The sequence below is a fragment of the Haemorhous mexicanus genome, chromosome 1 (genome assembly GCF_027477595.1).
Source record: "Haemorhous mexicanus isolate bHaeMex1 chromosome 1, bHaeMex1.pri, whole genome shotgun sequence".
In the NCBI taxonomy this organism is placed as follows: Eukaryota; Metazoa; Chordata; class Aves; order Passeriformes; family Fringillidae; genus Haemorhous; species Haemorhous mexicanus.
In genome coordinates this window covers 98,655,386-98,680,933 of record NC_082341.1, presented here as the reverse complement: position 1 = coordinate 98,680,933, position 25,548 = coordinate 98,655,386, and the positions used below count along the sequence as shown (strand labels likewise).

The 25,548-nt window shown below is 43.2% G+C and overlaps 1 protein-coding gene across 2 annotated transcripts in view; it reads left to right on the top strand.

The window, feature by feature from the left end:
* Positions 1 to 718: 718 nt before the first annotated feature.
* The window catches only part of CARMIL1 (capping protein regulator and myosin 1 linker 1), a 187,605-nt gene continuing 162,775 nt past the window's right edge, over positions 719 to 25,548 (top strand). The window contains exons 1-2 of one of the 2 annotated variants that reach the window (XM_059856927.1): positions 719 to 1,077; positions 4,887 to 4,984. In XM_059856927.1, coding sequence (XP_059712910.1) covers positions 1,038 to 1,077; positions 4,887 to 4,984 — 138 coding nt within the window. In that variant the 5' untranslated portion in view covers positions 719 to 1,037. The remainder of the gene's footprint in view (positions 1,078 to 4,886; positions 4,985 to 25,548) is intronic. The other variant, XM_059856922.1, reaches the window with a different exon arrangement.

The following is a 25,548-nucleotide window of genomic DNA, read 5'->3' as shown; positions in this document are numbered from 1 at the left end:
GGCGTTATCTCACAACAGGTGCCGAGGCAATCGCCGTCCCCATGGAGATAAGGTGACGGAGCCAGGGAGAGGCAGATGAGTTCTGGACCAAAGGTTAGCCTCTTCTAGGTCTCGAAGTGACCCAGCTTTTCTGGAAAGGAATTGGGCAATCCCTTTCCCAGGAGGCCAGGAGTGCTCTGACGATGACAACCACCCCCTTCGTCACACAAACCCATTTTAATGAACCCAGAGGAGAATTCCCGCAGGGTAAAGGCTGAGGGTGCAACTGAGGAAGGCACGGTCTGTTGGGGAGGTCCGGCGCTGCTGCCGCCTCAGGTGGTACCTCGGCGGCGGGGGCCGGCCCAGGCCGGTGTTAGCCGCCGCGGCCGCCGGCAGATGGCCCCCGCCGCAGCGCCGATCGGCGAGATCGCCCGAAGGAGGGGCCGGCGTCGCCGCGCTAAATCTCCGAGCCCGCTGCCCTCCTCCTCCTCCCTCGCCGCGATGGCTTCCTAAGGGCGATGCTCCCGGCCGCCACCGCCTCCCCGCTCTGTCGCCGGGTGCTCGGTCGGCGCGGTCGAGCGGGCGGCTCCCGCGCGATTCGGGGGCCGGGCTGGGGCGCGGGCGCCAGCCCTCCCGGGGCGGGGGCAGCCGCCGCCTCCCGCCGGTGCCGGGCGGGGGAGCCGGGCGGGGGAGCCGGGCGGCGCGCAGGCGGGAACGGGGGAGCCGGTGCGGGGGCCGCCGTGAGCCCGCAGCGCCGCGCCTGAGGGCCGCCTGCGGACCATCCATCCCTCCCGGGAAATGCCCCTCCTGGCCGCGCCGGCAGCCGGGGGCGGCATGTAGCGCGGGGGGAGCGGGCTCCGCGGGGGCGGGAGAAGCCCCTTCCCTCCGCCCGCGCTCGCAGCCGCGTACACACCCCGTGCTCCGCAGCGAGGCGCACGGCCGGCCCTCCTCCTCCCCCGCCCGCTGGGTGCATGCCCGCCTCGCCCGGCGCAGGGACGGCGCGCCGCTGAAGCAGCCCCGCCGCCGGGCACCCCCGGGCGCCGGGCAGCGCCGCCGCCATGGCCGAGGAGAGCTCCGACGTCCCCAAAGAGTTGATCGGTAAGGGACGGGGCATGGCGGCGGGGATGGGGGCTGCGGGGTCCCGGGCGAAGGTGCTGCGGGGGCAAGTTTGGAGGCCGCCGTGCGCGGGATGCAGCGCTGCCGGAGACTGGGCTAGAGGGAATCCGGGGATGGGTCTCCGGAGCCGGGGAAGCGCCGCGGGAGCTGGCCGGGGGCCCGGGGGACTCCGCGCAGAGCTGGAGGGACTCTGAGGGGCGGCGAGGCCGCGTTGCTGCGTGCGGGCAATGGGCGGGCGGGGGCTGCGGCGGGCAGCGGGGAGGCGGCCGCGGGCAGGGACTGAGCCCTCGGGAGCCGCGGCGGGGCACGGTGTGTGTCCCCCTCCTCCGGAGCGGTCTGTCCAGGGTGCCGGCAGGCTGCGAGAGCTGGCGGACGCGCTGGGAAGCTGCCCCGGCCCCCCGCACCGGCGCCCGCCCGGGGCACGTCCTCGGTGCGCCTCAGCCTGGCGGCACGGGCTGCAGCTCCACTCGGTGCTTTTTTATTTATCCTCCCGGGTTTTGCGTAGTTTGACTCGTTTTCCTTTGGATGCAGGAGGGGGTGAGGGTATTTGTAATTAAAGTTTTATGGCCCCGTACACACGAGCCTCCATCCTATATGGTTTACGCTTAGGAACTCAGTCACAGGTGATGGCGAGGACCCTGAAAATGCTGTCACCTCTTTTGGGGAGCTTCCAATAAGTGGATCGTTACACACGCGGCGTGTGTGTAACCAGTGTCATTTGGGGATAAGAGGTCTGATGCTCCAGGCCCTCAGCTACCTTCTTGTTCAGGCCGAATTTCCTTTGGTTTTGCCTGTCAAAGAGCTATCTAAAGATCTCACCAGCATTGTAATGCTTTAAAGTGTTGTCTTAAGGACAGATGGAAACAGAAATTTGTCAAGCAGCAAGGTATATGTGGCATTGAATATAATCCTTCAAACCTTACTTAGGTAATTTACATTGTTGCATTTCCTTCAGTTTCCTCAGCAAGTGGTTTTAGCATTTATCAAATATTGGTAAAGTCTGGGTGGACATTTGCAGCTGCTGCAGATATTTTTTCTGTGGAGTCAAAATAGCTCTATTTTGCAGTCCTTTTGGTCTCTGAACAATGTGTCGTACAGAGAGACTGTAGTCTATAGCTTGCTGCTAAGAAATGATGAGTTGGGAAGAATTCTAGGAGTAGCTATGGTTAAAACCATGCAGTTTTCCTATTTTAAAGTGGCCAGGCATGTTTGTGGTGCTAATACAGTATTTCTTACTCACCATGGGTCTGCACTCTAGTGTTGTAGGTGAGGTGTGCACTGCATACTACAGGGAAGAATAAGGTGAGCATCTTCACACATCCCCTCCTCTGGGAACTTTGAGCAATCTTAAGAATTACCCTTCCAGCCCTGGTGCCTTGCACCCACTCAGTTTGATTTGACAAGGGCTATTCTGAGGTATGGGGATCTGTTCGTGTAACTTGGTTTAATTTCTAGCAATATTTTGGTGTCTGCATGTTAAAATTTAACCTCTAAATAGGCTCTTTGTAATAACCATATTTTGAGAGCAGGATGAAAGGATATGCTTTAAGATGGAGTGATAGGAGTGTGGAGATTAAACTGGGGGTAGGAGTGTTTGAGCTGCAGTTTTTGTTCTGTTACTCACTTCCCGTGTGACCTTTGTCAGGTCTCGTAGGTCACAGTCTTCAAAGAAACCCTCTCTTACTATTGGCTTACCTGGATCCACTCCTCCCAGGTGTGGATGTCTGAAGCCTCCAGCATTAGAAAAGTGAACCTTAATGTTATGTTTCCATCTCTCAGTCTGAAAATTTACTTTGTGAGTCCACTTGCCACCCAATGTGGAGGGAATTATCTTCAGTCCTATGGAGAGTATCTATGAAATCTCTACCTTAGCTCTTTGAAGTAGTGTTTTTAGCCCTTTCAGGCAGAGAGAGCCTTGTGAGGAACTGACATCCTGATGATGGTTTGTGCAGTCTGGGCTCCCAGGCCCCTTCTCTCCCTATGGCTTTTTGGAGTAAGAATGCTGGAGCTGAGGGCTTCCAGTCATTCCCATTTCTGCTGTGTGGGACCCGTGGGACAGCAAAGAGAGGCGCATCTCTTCATGCAGGTGTGTCAGGAGGAAGTCCCCTGCTAGATGTAGGCACTTGGAGCTGTTTGTGGGAGAGGACAAGCCAAAAAGCACAAGCTGCATGTGGAGGTAAAGTAGCTGAGACAGCAGCAAGACCTTCTGCAAGGAGACAGGACTTGATGAAAAAGACTCTATGGTCAGCTTGCTTCTGGGTTCCACAGCAGGGGTAGAAAGGCCGGAATTGGGCATTACCCATGGGAGAGGAAGCCTTGGGAGAGCAGATCACATCGGGCTGGACTTTCCCCCGGGTTCCGCTTACCTGGCTGCTCCGGGACCTCGCAGCCTGGCTCCGGACCAAGCGGTTGCTCCGGGAGCCACCGGGGCTGCCGCGGCTTGGGACAGGCTGCTCGCTGGGCAAGCCGCTGCTCCCGAGGAGCTTTTGTGTCCTGATAGGAAAATTAAAATTCCTGGGGAAAACATGCCGATTCTGCAGAAAGAACTCTTTCGGGTGAAGAGTCTCTCTGACCAGCCACGTTTCTGACTTGCACACCCTTCTGCCCTCCAGGCAGAACACAGTGGCCTGGGTTAAACATCTAGGCTTAATAAATGGTGTGTTGTTTGTGCTAACGTCTTCTGACTACCGGATGAAAATTGTGCAGAAAAGCGCTATACAGAGCACTATAATTAAAAGCCTTAGGAATAGCCTATTATCTTTCATTTTTGCTTTTAAAATTAAGCGTGCCCGAGGGCAAAGTGTATGTGTCTGGAAAGGGTGGAGACTTTCCTTTTACAGATGCCTGTTGTTGGGCTGGAAATAGGTTAATGTGTTTAAAAGATTTCTTTCACATTCCCTTTCAGTGGGGGCTGGGGAGTGAAACTTACGGAAGGTGCCAAATTGGCTCTTCTAGATGAACTCCTCTGTTTATCTCTCAATTACATCAGTGTCAGTAGTTGTATAAGCTTTCTAGACACAGTTCCCTGTGTGTGTGTTCCCTTCAGGCCAGGGTGCAAATGTTCAGGGGAAAAGCTGGTTCCTGTCATAATTGACGGAGACTGTGAATACATGTGTGTGCATGTACATATTAAAACATTATGGCAACTGATGTAACTTTGGTGCTGGCACCATGCAGTGGCTATGTTGTTGCTGGGATTTGGACCAAGACCAATGTTGCCTCCACAGCATCCTCTGCATAGCTGCCAGGTGTTACTATCTGGAAGTCTGCTTGGTTTGCTTCGCTACTTCAATACACAGAGTGCAAAATGTGTGAACAGTTGCTCCTCCATTGCCTGACCCATTTAGCCTCCTTGATATTAACAAGAGATTGAAATTTGTGCAATGCAAGGAGTTAATTTGCTTTAGTAAGCTTTTCAGGTACAAATAATAGCAGTGAGGAATTTGTTTTATTTTCCCAGAATGGAGCTAAGCAGTGCTGTGGCTTGTCTTGGGAATGCTTTTGATATGTAAGTAGTGCTGGAAAAAAAAATCAAATTGTGTTTAGAATCCAGGCATATGACATCAATAATGCTATCATAGTAGACACAAATAATTGTGTAGATGGCATACTTAGAAAACTGTGCTTGTGTTAGGTTGTGTTTCGTACTGGTGCATGTGCATGAGACTTCCATGAGTGCAAGCAGTTGGACACCATAGCTCTGAGTTTTTCTGAAAATGCAACAGTGGCATCTGTTTCCTTCTTGTGTTGACACTGAAGGTATTTAATGAAGATATTTTCTTTTGTTTCAGAAAGTGTCAGGGATGTTATTGGGAGGAAAATCAAAATTTCTGTCAAGAAGAAAGTAAAGCTGGAAACCAAGGGAGACAAAGTGGATAACAAAATATTGGTAAGTACAATAGAATGACTCTGATTACATATGCAAAGGAAAAGCCAGTATCTTTTCAGAAGGCATTAATTCCCCGTCTGGAAGTAATCTTTGAACTTTGTGTGTGCTATTAGATGTCCATGTGATTTATTTTCTTACTTTTTCTTGCTCTCATGATAGCCTGCATAGGGTTGGTGTGCAGCTGTGTATGTGTACACACTCTTGTTTATCACTGAGTTATTGTTCAGAGTTTTGGATATTGTGTTGTGGACTGATGATAAAGCAAACTATTATCAGAACCTGTTCTAAAATATTTTGCTGCCTTTGCTTTTTTAGTTTCCTGTTTATATCCATAAGAGTTTTAAGCAGTCAAGAAATGCAAAATGAAGTGTGTAGAATTAATTTTGAGAATCTGAAGCTGTTATGCAGTGAAGAACAACAGTAAAACTGTTGGGCTTTTTGAACTCAAATGACTGTTTGTGTTTTTTGGTATTCTCTGTTAAGTCTTACATCTGCATTTTAAAATAAATGCTTAATGTGTGGGATTATAAATTGTTCTTAAAACTGCAGTGGAGGAAAGTGTCAAATTAATCTCACTTAAGTATGCTTTCCTGTTTTCTCAAGAAGTTTTGCTGGTCTCTCTTGATAGGAAGAAAGCTGTGGTAATGAGCTGCTACATTTGCATACTATCTTGAACACGCAAAAAGACATGGAACTGTATTTCCTTGCTCTTTTGATACATTTCTATTAGGAGAACTCTTAGAGTAACAAGCATAAATAAGTACAATGCTGCCATAATATTTTGCAAGATATTTGAGATTTAGGGTCTTGTGTTCGTGCTGTTCCATATTTTAAAGTTTTGTTGCCAAAGCCGTTGTTACAGATATTAGGTACATTCTCCATGCAGATATGCTGTTTTGTCTTTCAAAACCACAACTTTTTAATCACTTCTGAATTATCTTCTGAAAGTCCATATTGCTACCCCTGGGCATTAATACTGTAGATAATGGCTCACTTTTCTGTGAGAGCCACTACTTAAAGGAACTTGAAATATTTTCTGCTTAATATCTACCCATGTTATATCTAGTTCCTCGATTTACAGTTTCTGTACTGGAAATGGATTGAATATGTGAATGGTGATTGATTGTCTCTATTTATTTGAAAGCCATGTTTATTGGGAAGGCTGACAGGTTTCACTGGAGTGGTTACACTTGATTGACTTTTGGACTTACATGGAATCATAACTATTATCTATAGTGAAATATATTGTGGAAATACTGCAATACTGTTCTGAACTGATGGGATCAAGAGAATGTCAAGCTTTGAATCATCAGTGAGGTTTCTGAGGGATGTACTACTTGGCAGTAAAATGCTTAATGGTGATGACTTGGGTGGTTTTTGTTCTCTTTAATCTCCTAAGCTTTCACCTTCCATGACTGAGGAGGTACTGAAAGGGAGAGAACATTTCAGAGGTTCATGAGTTACTGAGCACTACTTGTGTACATACATGTGGGTTTCACTGCACAAGATAAGTGTTTCAGGGGAATGATTTACTGGGTGTTGTGTGGTATAACCACTGTTCTTTGATGCAGAAATGCAGGGGATTTATACTGGTGGGGGAAAAAAAGTTTTTATTCTTAGAGAAATTGATTATTGATTGCTGGAATTGGATTTTATGTTTTCCTTTGCTGTAGAAGAAAACTGCCTTTTGTGAAGCTGCACAAATCACTAAAGATGCTTTTTTTTTTACAATGTTTTTCTGACTGTAATTTTTACAATGTTTCTCTGACTGTGGGATTGTTTGTTTGGGTTTTTGTGTTTTTGTAGTTTTGGGGAGTTTTCTTTTTTGCAGAGGTGCTGAATGTTGTCCGCTGTGGCAAAGGCCTGTAGAGATTGTGGTTCACTTTGGGGATACAAAGTTCTATGAAATACAGAATGCTCTGAAAATAATTTCACCAGAAACACTTCAAGTTTGGTACCTCAAATTAATGGAGGCTTTTTGGCCTTACTGTGTCAGCACAATCTCACTTCTTACCTGCGTAGTAGAGGACATATACCCTTCTCTCATCAAAAGAGTGACACTGAAAATAAATAACCTTGCTTCAGAAATGAGTGCTTAGTACTAAATGCTGCAGGAAATATGCCTGCAAAACTAAGAATTTTTGTACTCTGAGCTGGAACTGAAAGGTTTTCAGTAAATAATGCATATGGCCGTGTTCTGACTGGAGCAGGTAAAACCAAGTTGCTGTGCCTTGGGTGAGCCTATCAAATGGAATGCTGAATGAAGTGTTGGCAGCAAAAGCAGTTCAGTAATTAAAGACTGTATCCTTAAGTGAACACACCAGAGGGCTCAAATGTGGTTGCATGGGCAACCTTCATGCCAGCACTCCTCCACTCCTGAGAGCATGGTTTTGAAACATTAATCTTCTGAGTACTGTCTCTTGAGTGCACGTGTGGCAATGGATTGTTTTGAGATTTTGGGTTGAATTTTATTAATAGTTGGGTGTTTATAAGCAAATTAGGTGCCATGCTTTGGGTCTAGCACTTAATAGGGAGAAAATAGCAGTTGCCCTCATCTAGGTAACCCCAGAGCTGTTGTGAAATGTGCTCATGGCTTTAGAGGAGGTTGATCACAGAGGCTGGTGCTGAGCCCTGACACCCAAAACTGTGCTTTAATTAAATGATCTCTCATCCTTTCTTCCTAGGGAAATTCAGCAAAATCAGTACCACTTTGAGCAAGGGAGATTATTTAAAAATGACTGCACTTGGCAGGTAACTATAAGAACACTTGACTGCTGGCTCTGTTGTTCACAGTGTATTCAAGGTACAGAGTACTAGAATATGGCTGTAACCATCTGCTTAAATCACTCTGTTATAGGAAGTTCCTCTGATAATTAAGATGGAAATTAGAATCTGAGACAACAGAAAAAACAGTGCAAACCCCCTGGTGTTGCTTGCAATAGGATCCCAGTATTAAACTGGTTAAGTTGGAGGATAAAGACCATGTTTGCCTTAAGATGCTTTGGGATCCCAGATTTGGGTGCCAGAGTTTGGAAATTGTGTCTAGGAATTTTGATGTAAACCAGATTTTTTCAGTCTGCACAAGGAGTTTGCTGCCTCAGTGATCTCAATCTGCAGTTACTTAGTTTTTCAGTCAGTCATAATGATGCAAAACAGTAAACAGCATGAGCTGCTGAGCTGCCTCTGGTCTGCTGGCACCAAATCTCATGTGTTCAGGCAGCAAACAGGTATCCAGACCTGAAAAGGCAATAACCAGCTTGATCAGGCAGAAAAATCAGTCCTCAAGTGATTAGGGCTAAACCCAGTCCTTTCTGGGTACTCTGGCAGAGCCAAGCTGCATTGGGGAAAATGGGGAAACTTGCAGGCAAATGGAGACCTTGAAAGGTGACAAGGTGTCCCACGGGGTGTGCAGAACTGACATCTTGGGCTCCCCAGTGGGGCACAGTCCCACTGTGGGCCGGGGAGACACTCAGCAGGGCTGGGGTGGCAGCTGAGCTCCAGTGGTGACAGCACCGCGGTGACCTGCGGCTGGGCAGGCAGCCAGCTCTGTGGGGTGGCCTCAGCTGGGAAAGTGACTGAGTGCAGGTGTAGCTGTGGTGTTCTCAGGCCAGAGTTGAGTGCCAGAGCTGTGAAGCAAGGTGGGGAGCCCTGGGCAAGGCTTGTTCCCACTGCTGGGGTGACATACCTGTGCTGTGTTGGCTGCAGGCAGCCCAGCTGTGGCAGAGCCCTTGAGCAGGTTGCCCCAGGTGGTTCCAGGTGGCCCTCAGCAAAAGGCAGAGTACTCCTGGAGTGGACCCAGCTGTGTTTGGCTTCAATGGGATCCTCACCACAGTTTTTTTATTGGGTTAAAATAGATAGAGACGTCACTGTTCTCTAATCAGCAGAGGATTGCTTTGGTTTTGTGTGATTGTTTTGTTCAAACCTCGGTTTTTTTATGAGGACAAGGTTGAAGGCATCATGCTGAGTGCCTGTGGTGTTTTTCCTCACACTGATAACTTCTGACCTTCTCTTAAGGTTTTCAGCTTAAGCTGATGGGTATGGGGAGGTCTCTGTTGTGATGATAAGAGGGGAGTGGGGGGAGACAGCCAGAAAAAGAAGAGAAACTTTACACCTACTCCCTCTTCTGAGGCCTCCACCTTTTGCCACCTTAAGGGATCAGGCAGAATGCCCTGTTGATGTCTGTGAGATATTTCAGTATTTTCTTCTTGTTTTTTTTTTATCCAGAGGACTCAGTGATTATCAGGTTATCACATGCAGACAAATGCTTTTAGGGACTGGGCTTCTTCTTAGCTTTGGTGTTCGTGGTGCTGCTTTTCCCCCTTCAAAATAGCTAAGATATCTGTATATAATTTTGTTGATTATTTCCTACTGCCTTTTCTTCCTCTCAGATTTGTTGTAATTAGCAGCATACACTGAGAAGTTAAAATGTGAGCTAAAGCCAATATATGAAATAAATGTGACCAACTCCTTATGAAATATTGATGTTTTTAAGAGTGGTTCATGACAGGCCAGAATTTAGGATTAATCTTAATTTTTTGTCTTTACTATTAGAAAAAGAGAATATTCCTGCTCTAGTTGCCTTTGAGATTAGTTTTCCTTTCCAAAGTAGTACTATTTTAGACATAAAAGATAAGGAAATATTGCAAGTGGCCATGCTGTCTATATGTTTGGTCAGGTTTCTTTGCTTTGTTGCTGGGTTTATTTTGATATTTCTATTGTTGTTTTCTTCCTAATCTTAAGGCTATAGAATAGTGTGATGTGATGTAGTGACCAAAAGCACTTTATTAGGAAGTCCCATTGAGGAGTCTCTGTTATGCTTCTGCTCTCAGTCATTTACATTCTCTTTGTTAAAATATCACAGTGTTACTTCTGAAATTGAGACAGTTGCTTTGGCAGGTGGCTCTCCCTAAAATGTACTGTATGCCTAACATAAATTCACTGGGAGCAATTCATATGTCCTTGTCACTTTCTCTGGGACATATGTTTCCATGGGCTTTTAAAACAAAAAACTGAGTTGACTCCTGTCAAAGAAGTTTATATTTTTTTCTGTGCACATGGTCTGAGATTTCATGTTCTGCTTATAAAGACTCTCTTATAAAGACTGTAATTCTATTTAGAAAATAAAATCTATCTGTGTTTACTTTCAAAGGAGCAATTATGGCCATTTTGTGTGCTCTCCATGTGGCTTCTGAACACTGCTTAAACAATGTGGTTGACTCTTGTGAAGCAACAGAGAAAAGCCTGAGCTCCTGTGCCTGTTCAGTTATCAGGATGGCAGTCTCTGGATGGAGGCAGGAGTATTTTGCACTGCCAAAACTATTTTGGGATTAAAAGCTCTGGTGCTTGTTTTCCATTGCTCATCTTTTGTCTTGATCCATCCATGATATTCCGTTTGAATGGAGATGAATTTTGCATCCTGCCTTAAAAAATATGCACTCCTCTTAAACCACTAAGAGCATGAAGCTCACAGGGTTGTCTAAGGTTGGTTTTACATAAAATGTGTGCAATCTCACACGTTATATCATGACAGCTGGTGTGTGATAATGATGTTAAATAGGGACATTCTTTAAAAATAATGGTGTTTCCTCTTCCCTGCCCAGAATATTGACTGTTATGACATATATCTTAAGTGTGTCTTTATGAAGATGAAAGGAGGTAGGTGTTGGTACATCCCTCATGTCAGGAAATCTAAGTGAAGTGAGGTAGGGTAATCAAAAAATACTTAGATGTGAAAATGTATTTTAATACATTTACAAGGTGTCTCTTAGAAAACAACTGAACTGTGGCCTATAAGATTGCTACAAAAAATTGAAATAAGAAGAGAACTGCAGGAAATAGAATTTATTGATTCAGTCAGGCAGTTGCATTTGTTTCCAAAATAGGAAATATTTTTTGAAAATACACAAGTGCAAGTTTCACTGAAATTTACATTTATGTTATACATGGATCCAGAAGGTTACTTTAAACTGGTGGGCAGATTTACAAACCTAGCATTCTGGAGTGCTGTGTCCAGCTCTGGGACCCCAACATAAGAAGGACACGGACGTACCTATTGGAGTGAGTCTCCCCAGGGATTCTGCCCCTCTACTCCATGTTTGTGAGACCTCATTGAAGTGCTGTGTCCAGCTCTGGGGCCCTCAGTGTAAGGACATGGACCTGGAGTGAGTGCAGACGAGTCCCATGAAGATGATCAGAGGACTGGAGTACCTCTTATGAAGACAAGCTGAGAGAATTGGGGTTTTTAAGCCTGGAGAAGAAAAGGCTTGAGGGAGACCCAATTGCAGCCTTCCAATACTTAAAGTGGGCTTATAAGAAAAAGTAAAAATTTTTAACAGAACTTGTTGTGATAGGAAAAGGGGGAATGGTTTTGACCTAAAAGAGGGTTAGTTTAGTCTAGGTGCAAGGAAGAAATTTTTTATGGTGTGGGTGGTGAGGCACTAGAACAGGTTGCCCAGAGAAGTTGTGGATGCCCCGTCCCTGCATGTGTTCAAGGCCAGGTTGGATGAAGCTTTGAGCAACTTGGTCTGGTAGAAAGGGTCCCCCCTCCTTGCAGGGGGTTGGAATGAGAGGATCTTTGATATTTCTTCCAGCCCAAACTGTTCAATGGTTCAATGATTCAGTGGTTCAATGAATTGCTGGAGATAGTGCATGAAAGTGTAGAAATTCAAGAAGATCTCTTGCACCTAGTGTGTCCTTCCCGTGCTCTTGAGAGGACAGAAATAATGTTTGTTCTCCCTTTCTTTAGTTCTGGGCAGCTGGTACTGGCAGGGAAAGGAGAGAAAAAGGGACTCCTTTTTCAGTGCCCTTAAAGCACCTGCCCTTGTCCTGGCTCATGTGCTTTGCATTTGTACACTCACCTGCAGTGTTCTGGAAGGAGGAAATGTGGACATGATCTCACTCTTAGCACATTCTGGTTTTCTGTACACAGCTCTAACAGTTATTGGAGTAAAAAAAAAGTGGTGGGAGGGAGGAATCCACTGTGGCTCTGAATTGATCATGGAATTTTTCCTCCTGTCAATTTTTTGGTAACCCAGTTGGAAGGTATTTCCTTTTTAAACTGCTGCACTCTTTCTACTTCTCTTGCTGAATGTATAATGTACCAAAATGGTTTGCTAATGTGCTTTTGCTTTGAGAGGGCCTGACTGGTTGCCACCATTATTTATGAAATGGAGCCTTCACTGAAAGCAAGGATTTTCACTGAAATCTATATATAAAACAGGCAGAAGACTGATTATTACATATAATTTCTCTAAAGCTGAAAGTAAAAAATAGAAAATGATTATTAGGGTCAACTTCTTGTCTGACTCACTCTTTGCCATTGGTGGCTTTTTTCCCCAAGAAAGAGAAGACTCGGAGGGGACCAGAATGTGTTATTTGGTAGACATATATTTGTGTGGAGTTTCTTTTTTTTTTTTTTTTCTTTTTTCCTCTTACAGCTTGTTTCATCTGCCTGACTTACTTTAAGAGAAGACTTCTCATGCAGAGAATGTGGTTTAGTTTGGTGTAAGTAGTGTGAAGGAGGACACAGTAAACTTGAGAATGGCTTCAAGGGCTCCCAGGTGAAAAGATAGTGCAGTGTACTGTGAAAAATGCTTCTCGTTGCTCAGTCTCACTCTTCAGCCATTCTTGTGGTGGAAAAATTGGTGAATGCCACTGATTTGTTTGTTTATTAGAATATTTACTTTAGCTCACCTAGAATTCTTTTTTTTTTTTTCTCATGGTGGTAGTAATTTAATTCTTTGTAAAGTAATTACAGGCCCAGGATATAAAATTATCCTTTAAATTTAGCTGCTGCTAGTGGTGCTCTGTACAGCTACCTGAGTCCCCAGGCTGATTTCTGCCCTTGGTCCTATCTCATCTCTCCCCATTTCTGAAACATCCACTCTGTGTCAACTCATGAGTGATATCTTTGTCTTAAGTGATAGCTTCCCTAATTTGATTATTTCAGATGACAAACTGTTAGGATGCCAAATGTAATTATAAGAGCCAGATTCTTGTAACCCTACACTCCTGAAACAGATTTAACCAAATTAATTGGCCTGCTGGATGAGGGGAGAGAGACCCTGGCTCAGGGAGTTGGGGGTGCAGAATAAGATCTGAACAGCTGTGGCATGTGAAATTTAAGGCTAGCACAACAAAATAAGTTTCTGCTGTGAAGCTCAGAGAAGGAGGCACATTGTTGATGTTGATACATATTAAAATGGTTTGTGGGTCCTGTGAGGCTACTGGAAACCTGTTCACAGGCAGAAACTGTTGTCAAGTGAGAAGTAGCTCTTATTTGAACAGGTTACGTTTCTGGATCTTTCTTGCAAAGTGACCTTTATAAAAAAAATAAATACAAGAATTGTGGTCTGGGCCTGTCAGTGTGGATGTTGTGCAGCTTATCCCCTTGGCTGACAAGTGATGTTTTTATCCCTGCACACAGTAGAAGGCCTGTGTGACAGCAAGGTGGGCCTCAAAGTGTGCATGTGGAGATGGAAAACAGAAGAGGAGATGCTGGGTCTATATTCCCCTTAAGATTTTTATCCTGCATTGCCTTTTCAAGTGGTGCTTGTTTCTATGCTTTTTAGATGGGTCAATAACTAATTTTTCCCTCTTTCCACAGCTGAAGCAGTGGTTAGCAGCATGCTGCCTTTGAGGTAGACAGTCTGTTTGGGATGTCTGGAAGTGCTCTCTTAGCCAGGGCTTAGGAAGCTGAGGTCCTTTGGAGAAAGCCATTTCCACTTTGTGCCTCAAAGATGCTTGCCAGAGGCACGTCTTTATGGAGTAGCCACTTAAGGCGCACATCACTTGAACTGCAGTCATTCCCTTGTACCTGAGACTTGGTCAAACCACTGCTTTTGTCAACTCCGTGAAATGTTGAGGATTTGAGTGAAGTTATAGATACCTACTTCTTGGGGCCAGGGAGCAAAGCAAGAGGGTGAGATAGCTGCTGCAGGGCAGCTTCTTCTCAGATTTGATGAGAGGAGGTGAATGGCTGTTGACCCCAGTCTGAATTGGGAGACAGGGCACTGCTGTGTTTGTTCAGGGTCAGCCTTTGAATGAAAAGGCTTCTCCCTCTCTGCCTTGAAGACCATTAGCAAGACTGAAGCTATTCACACAAAACTTGATAAAGGGAAAGCCTTTCAGAGGCTCATCGCTTAACAAACACTACAGGCTGATGCTGCCGGTTTTTATACCTTTTACAGCCATCTATGTGATCCTCTACTCCAGTGTGGAGCTGAGGAGCCTTAGGAAGGGAGCAGTGAAGGTAGGTCTAAGCAGATGTTTGGATTTATAGTGCAGCTGGCTTTAGATGGCAATCTCTTCTTTTGGTATTTACAACGTTGCAAGTTGATATTTGAAGAAATACTAGCTTTAGGTACTGTTGCTTTGTTGAAGAATAATTTCTGCCACCTTGGTAGGTTTATTAATGTCTCAAAAATAAATGATGCATTTATTGTCATAGCATGGAAAATGAATTTTAAATATAACAAGCAGCTTTCTTGACTGTGCTGCTCTTCACATCTGCACTTTTCAAGTGGCAGAAAAGCACAGACTTTGGCCTTTTTCTTTTTTCATCTCAAAAAGGTGCTAAAATCCCTGCATTTTTGGTAAAGCATATTGATGTATTCTGTGTTCAGTTGTTGCATACACTATGGGTATCTTAATGCTCTTCCTTTTTACTGTCCTTACATATCATCTGCTTCAAAAAGTTCCTGGAAGCTTTCCTGAGTGCAGATTGCTGTCAGGACTGGAGTTTGCTTTTTAGTTTACCCCTTCTCACTCTAATGTGCCTGTTTTTCTAACAGCTCATATTCCCCCACTTCTGTTCCCTTTCCTTACGGAGATAAGATAAATATCCCCAAATTCCTCAGTATCCCTGCAAGTACAGGAATGATGGACTGAACATGATGCTGCTATGCTAAAAAGTATTGTAGGCTGCCATAAACTTACTCTGTATTCATTTTTCTCTTGTCTTGCAAGCCAGGTTGTCTGCTTCCTTGTACAGTTGAATCAACGTCTATGCTAGGTCTCTGTTATTTGTGTCATGGTGGCAGTTTGGTTTGGGCTGGACATTACAATGTTCTTCGTGTAATTTGGCTTTAAGTTCTTTCCACCTTTCTCAAAGCAGCTCTCTTTGGTTAAAAAAACTCCAATGTAATAAAAAAAACCAACCAAACAAAAAAAAAAAAAAACCCCAAAAAACCCCAAACCAAACCCAAACCAAACGCAAAACCAAACAAGCAAAAACTCATCATTAAACCCCAAACCGACTGCTAGCATCTCAACAAAGTGCTGTGCAAATTCTGCTTGTCCTGAGGGGAGGCAAGGCAGTACAATGGGCACAACTCAGCTGCATTGCTGTCTCCACATCTCTAGGTACAAGAAGAGCTGGGCTGAGAAAAGGGGGGAAGTTAAAAGAAAACAAGTAAAGAACTGTAGTATAACACAGCAATTTAAATGTAATTAGCTGATGTGGGTGGTGCCAGGGCAGTGTAAAAGATTGTAAACTAGCTTTAAAAGGGTTTCATCTGTGAATGCAATGCTTTGTTTCCCAAGTTTTATAGTTCTATCTTTACCTTGGGAAAACATGACTCTGCTGATGGAATTTAACTGTATTTTATGTAATCTGTACTATTTCCTTCGCATGTGATTTCAAAGCCAGTTTTCTACCATTTACTTGCTTAGCTGCACCATGCTGGCAAACTGCAGGAGAAGCTGCATGCTGATCCTCTTGGGGCTCTATGTAGGCATGTCAGCTGAAGTTTGGAAAAGCTGCTTATCTGCAGAAGAGTGTGTGGTCAGTCTTTAGCCAAAATGCCAAGAAAATTCTTCAGGAGTGACCTAATACTGCAGGGATTTAGGTTTTTTGGTGGGGTTTTTTTTGTTTGTTTGGGTTTTTTTTTCAAATTTAAACTGTTGCTTGTTTTTGCACTGACTACTACTTAAAAAAGCTAAGAGGTGCAGCTCTCAACTCTTAGAAGTTGCATATTCAAATTAGAAAGATTATAGATGGTTGCAGGTTTAATGGTGATACTGAAAATAAATTGCCTTTTTGCCTCCTCATTGTTAAACTAACACACTTTCCAGCTGACAAAGGTTTCTGAAACTGAACAAATGCCTATTGTAAGCTTTGGAAATATATTCCTCCATGTTAAATATTTTGAAAACATTTAGCCAAAAGTAGAAAACCTGAAAATACTAATTTCATGTGATATTTCCAGTGTGGTGCAATCCTTTTAATGTATTTCCTGTAATGTTATTAGATGGTCCTGCTATTGTTTATATGTGCGTGAAATTGTGTGAAATTAAAATTCTGCAGGTTTTTATACGGTATTAGTGTATCACAATGTATCCTTAATGCAATTTTAGTAGGTTTTTGTTCAGCCTGAGGGCTTAAATCTGCCCCAAATACATTATTCTTCTATTTTATTTTCCATGTTTTTTCTGTCTTATTTTTCTATTTTTATCTTCCATTGTTCATTTTAGAATATTCCTTATGTTGCTTTTCTGTTTGGAGTGTCTGTTTCCTCTCACCATAAAGGCCATTGCAGACAGTTCTTTGATATCAAGACTGGCCTTAAGGACATACTTATCATTGAAGGAAACATTGGCAGGTCAGCTTCTGAGCCTCCCCTTTCACCTCTTAAACTGCCCCAGTCTCCCACTGCTCTCTGGGTTGGGATTCCTGTGATGTCCATGGTGCCTCTTCCTTCAGCTTGGAGCACCATGAGCCTTCCGTGGAAAGGGTCAGGGAATTGTGCTTGACACAGAGCACTGAGAACCAACTTTCCTCTGCCTTCCCTGGGAGCCAGAGCTGCCTGGGGCTGGTGCTCTGTGCCTCAGAGCAAAGGCAGGGTGGTGCCTGGGAGGAGGAATGCCCTCATGTGTGTACTTTGGGATGTGCTGCAAAGAAAGCTTTCCTGTGCTGTAGCCTCTCTGTTTCAAGTCCACAACGTGGCTGTTCCTTGAGTAACTTTGTGCAGGGGAGCTGGATGGGAGCTGGAGGAGGCTGGACTGTACTGGGGGAGGAGGTGTCTCTGCTTGCACAGCTTCTTTGGTAATGCTAGACCTCTCTCTTGCCAAATGCAGGAATCTGCATGGCGCTGCTGGGCTCCAGAATGTGATGGGAGGAAGGGATTCAGTGGTTTCACTGCTCTCAGAGCATTGAAGAATTGAGAGTAAGGGAGCCTATCAGAAATACTACTTGCTCTCACCAGCCATTTTACCATTCATGTTCTATGAAAGGCCAGCCTCAGAAATGTTTTCCCACGTCATCTTCACCTCTTTTTTTTTTTTCTTTATTGATAGTACTTCTGAAAAACCTCAGCTTGTGCAAAAGGGAATATACAGTGTGACAGAACTACCAAAAGGAAAAGGAATAACTTTCTCCACCTCCCATGCGTCACTGTTTTTGAAGTGGTAATAGCAGCTTTTCCTGGAACATAAAGGGGAAGAGCTGGCAGGGACATGAGGCTCTTGTCAGAAGCCTGGCAGGAATTAAGCAGGCTTCCTTAGTTGCTCTTGTATTTTTGTGTTCTCTTCAAGTGTACTTTCCATGGACCCAGCAAAAATACTGCGTTGATCTCACTGGGCATTAGTTATTGGTAAAGTAATTTGAGAACCTTTGGGAAAAGATGTTATTTTCATATGTTTATTTATTTTCTTCTGCCATTGTAGTTACCTTTGTAAGAAAAGTTGTTGTGGTTTCACAACTTTTGAATAGGTCTTATTTCTGTAGGAGTACCCTCTTGGGAAATTTAGCAAATGGACAGAGGATTGCAGAAGAGATTTAAAACAGTGCACAGACATCGCTTCTCTCTCCCCCAAAACTGTTTCAAGGTGTCTTACATTAGTCTTTAGGTTCAGTTCTCTGGCTTAATGTCTGATATAACAAAGTAGGCTGAAAAAATCCATAAACATCTAGGGTCCAGATGCATTTTTGCAAAGTTGAGTTGTTTAGTACAGTGCGGTTCTTGCCACTTAGTATCTTGAAAGACACTGAGTAAGTTGGGTAATTGACTTTACGTTCATGGGTATTGGATGACCCTCCCTTGGGGAGTACAGGAGTTTTCATAATTGACCTTTGGATAATCTGATGGCATTGTCTTAAGAGACAAAAGAAAAATACATGGTCAGGTGGAATTGGTCTTGCCATATCATTTGAACTTTGGTGGTGAAAATCCATTAAACACCAATCTGTTACATTTTTGGCTTTCTGAATAATCCATCTGTTCACTTATGTTGAACTGTAGCTACTTAAGATGCGACCAAAATCTGATTTTGGTTTCTTTGCTGTAATGTCTTGTGGTGTAAGAGCACTCTCAGGTGGCTTTTAGACCCCACAGGCTTGGCAAGGTGAAGAGTGGATTGGATTGCCCTGTCCAGTGTTTCTTGCACAGTCCAAGGATAAGTGGATCTTTTGGTGTGTGATGGAGCCAGGCCAGTTGGACGAGGCATTAGGTTAATGCTTGGGGCATTTTGGATACATTGACATGAGGAAATTTAGTATCTGGGTTACAGTAGCCTCTGGCTGTAATATTTAGTTGATGCTACTGTAAGAAAAATACTCCTTTTCTAATTTTTTCTTTAATTCCCCCTATGAGGGAAAATCTGTCCTGAGCTGATTTTAGCATTATGTGGAGGTAAAGATTCGTAGTGGTTTGCAGTTATCACTGTGCCATGGAGTGATAAGGTTGCTTTCAAGCATCTGAAATGGAAATATTGATGTTTTTCCATTCCTGTTGGTAGCGTTCAGGCGTAAAATGAACGTTGAGCATTTAGGTATGCATAGTAATCACCCCTCCCAGGAGTGTATACCAATGCCTATAATGAGGCACAAGTTGATGCTTTAAATGGGTTTGTGATGTAAAGAGCTACTTTGTTATATATTGCCTAATAGATCACACATAGATTATATAAATTTCAAAGATTGTAATGTTATACTCTTACTTTAAGGTTAGTAGAGTAATTGAAACAACAGGCAATAAAATCAAATCTTCGGAGCCCAGCATGCTGCCTCTTGCATCAAGATGGTGTTTGGTTGCTGAATGTGTTTTTCCCCAGACAGGGAGTGCATCTGCAGATTCTGCAGGGCCCATTTGTTTCAGCCTGAGCACAGTCCTCTGTTGACACTTGCTGTGAAATACCAGAGCCTGGTTCACCTTCTGTGCTGCCGAGTTCTTGTAGCTTTATCCTTTTCGTTTATTCATTATTAAATGCATGCTTTCTGCTTGACAAGTGCTATAAAATCCCTTTCACTGTAGCTGAACCTAAGAACCTCTGCTGAGAGTCTAGAAGGGTTATAATTTTTTTTTTACTGCAAATATATGCATTCTTACTTTCTGCTGAAGTGCTCTTCAGGCCAGACTCCTTAACAGGCTGGTAGATACTCTCTGTCCTTCTCTTTAAGCCCTGTAGTCGTGAAAAGATAAATGCTAGAAATTTCCAGATTGCTACTGGAAACAGAAACAAGAATGTCTTGTGTGTTGGAAAAATGTTTCTGGAGGTCTGATAATATATTATTTCTGAATGAAAATTAATGTTCATACTGTGTAGTTTGTTTGCTGTTATTACATTCTTCTGTATTGATGTAGCTGGTATGCAGCCCCCATTAAGAACACACAGCATAAAACTGGAAGTTATGCTATTCAAACATGGGCCACAAGAGCTCTAGATTTCTGAAGCTGTACTTATAAATTGAGTGTAGACATGCAGTGTTGAAGTTTTTTAGGTTATTTGAAGTTTTATGATTATTTGAGAACAACAGATGAATTAGGGCTTTGCATTTCCTTTCTAAGCTGTATCATATGTAAGCACTGTATTGTCTTTCAATTCTTATTAGGCATGTTCTGACTTGTTTTTATTACATTATATTTTATTTATCCTTTCTTATATGAGCATTCCAGTATTTAGGAGCCATAGATACTAATCCAGGACACCAGGTTTTCCTCCAAAGGGAGAACAACAGAGTTAACCTCTTGGTCTTGGTTTGATAAGAAGGTGTCTTTCCAAATACAGGCCTTTTGCTTCTGATTCTTCTCAGAAAATATAGCCATGGCCTCAGCTTTCACCTGTGTGTATTTACTTGTTTGCTTTGAAAAGAATCCATTTGGGACTATAAGATTCCTTTTGTGTCTGATTAATCTCTTGATGAATCAGAGAGGTAGCCTCAGGATTTCTCCTGCAGTTGGATGTAACACCAGCAGTGACCTGGGACAGCAGTTTTGCCATCCAAGATAACCAGCAGTGGGAGAGCTGACTCTTCCCCTAGAAAAGAACAAAGAAGCAGATGGGAGACTTTCTAAAGGATATTTGAAAGCAAGGCCAGGGAGAGTGAGATCAAGGCCAGAGGAATTACTCAGACTGCTGAGTGAGCCTTCCTTTTGCTCTCTGTACTTGACAAACCACAGCTGTGAACCTTGTCCTCCTCCGAGCAGCAGAAGACCTGTAAGCAAAGGCACATTTTTTTTTTCTCAGAGCACAGGTCAATTAGGGTTTATCTAACTGGGTAAAGAGAAGCTGAGAAGAAGGCAAAGGAGGCTTTGGGAACTCTGTCTACATGCTGAATGTTTTATAAGACCATTATTAGTAAAGAAATGAAAGAAATTGAGCCTTCCCACACCTCAGACTTGTGGGTTTTATCTAGTCTCAACTGTGATCATCTTAGCAGTCCCACAGCTTCCCCACTCTTACCTGGCCAAGGGGCAGCTGTACATCTGCTCCAAGCCCTACAGCTGCTGACATAGCTGCCAGGTAGCCACGAGCATGGCAGGTGGTGTGCAAGGCTCCTCAAAATGCTGGCTACCAGAAACCAGTTCCTTCTGACTCGTAGGCTCTTGGTCTCCCACCCAGTGTTGAAATGGTAGGATAGTTCCCTCTGGGTCATAGCATCTCCTCAGAGGAGAGATGCTGGATCCCAGGATCAGTGTGCTGCTGATGGTCATGGCCTTTGATAGACCTGCAGTCAGTAGTGGTTTGGTTTAGCTCCAGATGTACCACTACCCCTTTTTGCTAAGGAGTGCTGGTTATTAGGTGAAGGCTCTTCTTTTCAGTAACACTGGATCTGCTGAAATGCTTAAGTTTCCAAGGCATAGCGTCAAACTTTCCTTTCTTTTTAGAGCCCCAAAAAGTGTGTAAGTTATAGGAGCACTAATTGGAACCAAGTGTGTCATCTGCAATGAATGAGTAATTGGATAAATTTGTATCCTTACCTCCTCGGTGTGGTCATGTGTTTACAAAAATGCCATGGTGTTTGTTTTTAAGTGGATTTAACGCCATTCCTTGAAAATCTCAGGCACATTTGCAGAGCTCTTTCAGCACTTGCTGTTCAGAGGCCTGAGTCTGCCTTACTGGGTATTTGAACGTTTTTTCCACACCCAAACTTGCAGATGCTTAGAAACATTTCTGTTGTGAATGTTAGTGTTTGTCTTCTGTGAATATTCATGGGGCAAAGCCCCACTATCATTTCTGTGGGTGCTTTTCCAGTAAACTTTGTTTCTCAAACACTTTTGGAAGGAGTTAGCACTTGTGTGAAAATGGTAACCTATAGCTGTGTGTGCTTGCTGAGAGCAGTGTGTGGTTGTTGGCCAAGCCTTGCCCTCTAAAAACAGTGCTTTACTGAGATATCTACTGCTTTTGTTCTCTCTGCCTTTTGTAATTTTTTTGGGAATGATTGTGAACAAATATAAACTTGGAAATAGTCTCCTGCCCCCTTTTTTTTGTCTTTTTGGCGCTTCTGGTATCTGACAAGATAATATTGTATCAGAGTACAAAAGGATGGCGTTAACTCTGAATTGCACTGCATTTTAGCTGCTGTGTTTACTGGTACAGAGTTAGAAAGTTGGGATCTGGCAGCTTCTAGTGACAGAAAGCCAGAAGGAAAATCTGTTACCTCAGGTCCTGTTGACAGTCATGTCTGCTGCCACACTCATTTCTTTAGATTAGCTGGTAATAAAAACCTGAACAGCAGCTCGAAGCAGTATATTGATAACTGAGTGAATGTTAAATATGGTTATTTAATAGCATTAAATACTGAGGTGCGGATGTATAAAAACCTCTAGGCAGCAGCATCCAGTAATTGAGTGGAGCTGTCACCTATTACAGCCATCACATAAATCATCTTACACCCATTCATGCTGAGTCTGTACCTTGGGTCCTCCCCCCACTGCCCCAGACCAAGCCAAATCAAATCAATGTTGTTTATTTTCCCCCACCAAATTAAAAAGGTGATTATTTGCATGGAGTGAGGGGAATGTTGTAATGACAGGTGAATAAGGTCTTGAATCCTGGACTTAAAAAGTCAGGTTTCAGCAGCTGTCTGTTTTCATAAGAAGGCAGGCCCTGTTTTGGAAAGGTGCCCTTCTGGAAAGGTTCCCCTTTGCAGCTGGGAAAACACACATCGAGCAAAAATACAGTTTGAATTGGGCTTAACAAACCAAATCTTAAAAAAAATAAATTGTTTTTTTCCAACATCTTGTCTGTCTTCTGATCATTTAAGTTATTGTGATGTAGTTTTGATGCTTTCCAGTTTGTGCTTTCCAGTGAATTCCATGTGACAAGCTCTCCTGGACAAGTGTTTTCTTTGCAGGGCAAATAATTGTCCTTGAACACTAGTAAGCTGTGGCAGTCTGGGAACTTTGGGGCAGACATGGCCACTGACTTAGACAAATAAATCTGTAGTTAAAAATTTCTCTCTTACACTAATATAGGCTACCCTTCTGCTTTCAAATGCTTATTTTTTATGAGATATATATATTTTGCTTGCACATTGTAGCAAACTATTGCAATATATTATCAAAGGGAAAACCTACCAGAAGGGAATTGACTCTAGATAATATCACCTGTAACTGAGAGGTAAAGCTCTTCTCTGAAGGAAAACCCTATGCAGGCAGATTTATTGCAAATAGGGAAAAACATATCATGAGGCAGAAAAAGTATTTTACAGATTTAGTAAGTACACAATATTCAAGGGCATGAGAAAATATTTACAGTATTACAGGTCTGCTAATTTTTCAAATGACCTTGAAAATACACAAGTACAGCTCTTGTAATGTGAAAGGAAAATGTGGCTCTTGTAGGGGGTGAGTCAGATCCTTGCAACTAAAAGTCTTGAAATATTGACTGGTGACATTAGTGTCTGGTTTGATGGAGTTGTGTAGAGATTTGAGGTAGACTTTAGGAAGGTGTGTTAGGATTTGGGAACCATCCCTAAATATTTATCTAGTTTTGATTGATGAGGCTGAAAAACAGATATCTTTGCTAAGAAACCAGCTTATAAACAATGTTGTAGCTTTTAAAGAAGAGCTGTTGCTCTTTAATAGTTAAATAGTGGATATGAGTGGTACAAATTGCCAGAGAAACTGGAGGCTTTTAAACTTTTTAGGCCCAGTTTGATTTTGGGATTGATTCCTGTAACACAAGAGGTCTAGGATAGAGACCAGTTCTCTGCGTAGCCCAGCAGAAAGAAAATAACACTATTTACATGGTCAGGATGGTCTTTGCTGTGGAGTGAGAATGTTGAATGACCATGTCAAATGACAGCAATGGAAGACCACACTGAGTGGTCTTCAGGTGATTAATTTCTTTGCACTTCTCAATTGTCTGGGTGTGTAGTGAATAAACTGAATGACATGGATTCTTTTTGATCTTGTACGAAAAGGTTGTCTAGTTAGGACTTGCCAGATGTAAGACAGGATCAAATTTTGACTCACTCTGGAAACTTTCCTTATACAGAGGGATATGTAGTATAATCCTTTCTCTAGAAGTCAATTAGTTTGCATTTAGAAGGTCATTAGTGTTTAAAATGTATTTGAAAAATTTTCCAGGAACTTTGAGAAGTCAGAATACTGTCAGAATTTTACTGCTAAGCTAAGTGAGTTAAACCAAATTCCCTGGGCTCTGTGATAGTTTCATTTTTTTCAGTGTAGGAAATGCTTCACTCGGTTTGTTTTCCTTTGTAGAGAAGTCCACTGATCCCTTGAAAACTTGATATCACAGTTGTTAAGTTTCCTTCTCTAAAGAACTATTCCCTTTCTGCTCTTCATTTTCTGAGTGTTTTGTCCCTTCAAGCAAGGCATTACAGTCACGTTTATGTTCCCTTTGTTAAAGCATCTTTCCTTTGATAAAGCATTTTATGTAAATGTGGATAGTTGTTTGATTGCTAAGGAGAGACCTAATATTTTTGGCACGCTTGGCTTTTGCAGCTTCTCTCTTACCTTTCTTTAGAAAAATAACTGCCACAGCTGATATCTTTGTAATGCCTCACCCTTAATAGAGAGAGAGCAGCAACAACCTATGGATGTTTTGAAGGAATAAACCCATAGCAATAACTTTAAACCTTCTCTCTACCCTGGAATTTCCTTTATCATTTATTATGCTGGCCATAGGCGAGAAACCAAGCTCTTTGTGGTGGGTTTTCATGTTTCCCTGGAGTAGAGGAGGGCAAAAGGCTTTCCAGGTAGAGATCTACTGTCCATTACTGTGGTCTGGTGTGTTTTCCTGAGTGAACTGCTGTGATGAGCAGAATGACAGCCAGTGAGTAAGCTGAGCAGACTCGGGCTGCTGCAGGGCAGTTATACCTGTTAGTGCAGACAGAAGCCAGGTATCAAATCAAAGTGTGGTGTAATAGCTTGTTAGCTGCAGCTAGCGGGCTTCATGGTGCCAAGAAGGAAAAAGCAGATGGAAACGCTCAAATGCATTTCCTCCCTCCCCTTTCCTGTCTCTTGGATCTTTTATTTCAGTCAGTAATGGAAATCTGTGGTCTGAGTTTTGAATGAAGGGCTTACACTGTGCTAGTGTTAAGTACTTAATGAGCCTCATTTCTCAAAGATCTTGCAGTCTGCCTCAGTTAACCCAGCTGCTTTTTTTAGGAGTTCTTGTTTTGGCAGAGGCTTTTCTATGTGTATGAAGAACGCACAAATAAACCGTTGTGCAATTTGCAATTAAAAATGAGGTTATAGGGAATGGAAGGTTTTTAAACTAGGAGATCAGAGGCTGCAGAGCCAAGGAAAACAATTGCCCAGCATCATTCTGTGAACCCCAGCCTCAGCCAGAGCTGTGTGTCTGCCTTGCCTGCTGAAGAGAATAGAAATGAGTCCATGCTGGGGAAGTCCTGCTGTGCTTGTAAGGATCAGGCCCCAGCAAAGGGAGAAGCAACCTGAAGAGGCCAGGAACTCATTTGTGGCTTTTTTTTTCTTTTCCCTCTCCAAGGAATAAACATTGTATGGCAGAATTCTGCAGAACATGTGCAGTGATAGTGGTTAGGGTTATTGAGGTTAAAATGAGTGACACTAGCAACTCAGGAAGAGTGTACTTTCAGAGAGTGTTTGAAAGGATACAGATACGAAAATCTAGACTGTATCCACAGCTGTGGAGTTGTTTCAATTCACAGACATCAGTGGTGAGCTATAAGAGTAGCTGTGCTGAGGTTTATCTTTATGCTAAACTCAGATTTCTGCATTGATTATGTTAGATTTAAGCTGGAGTAGTTTGGTCTGATGTAAATTTTATTTAGCATGGAAGGAGAAGGAGGGCTGTTGCCTGGGTAATTGCATCACATCAGCAGTTTCAGTGACAGCTTG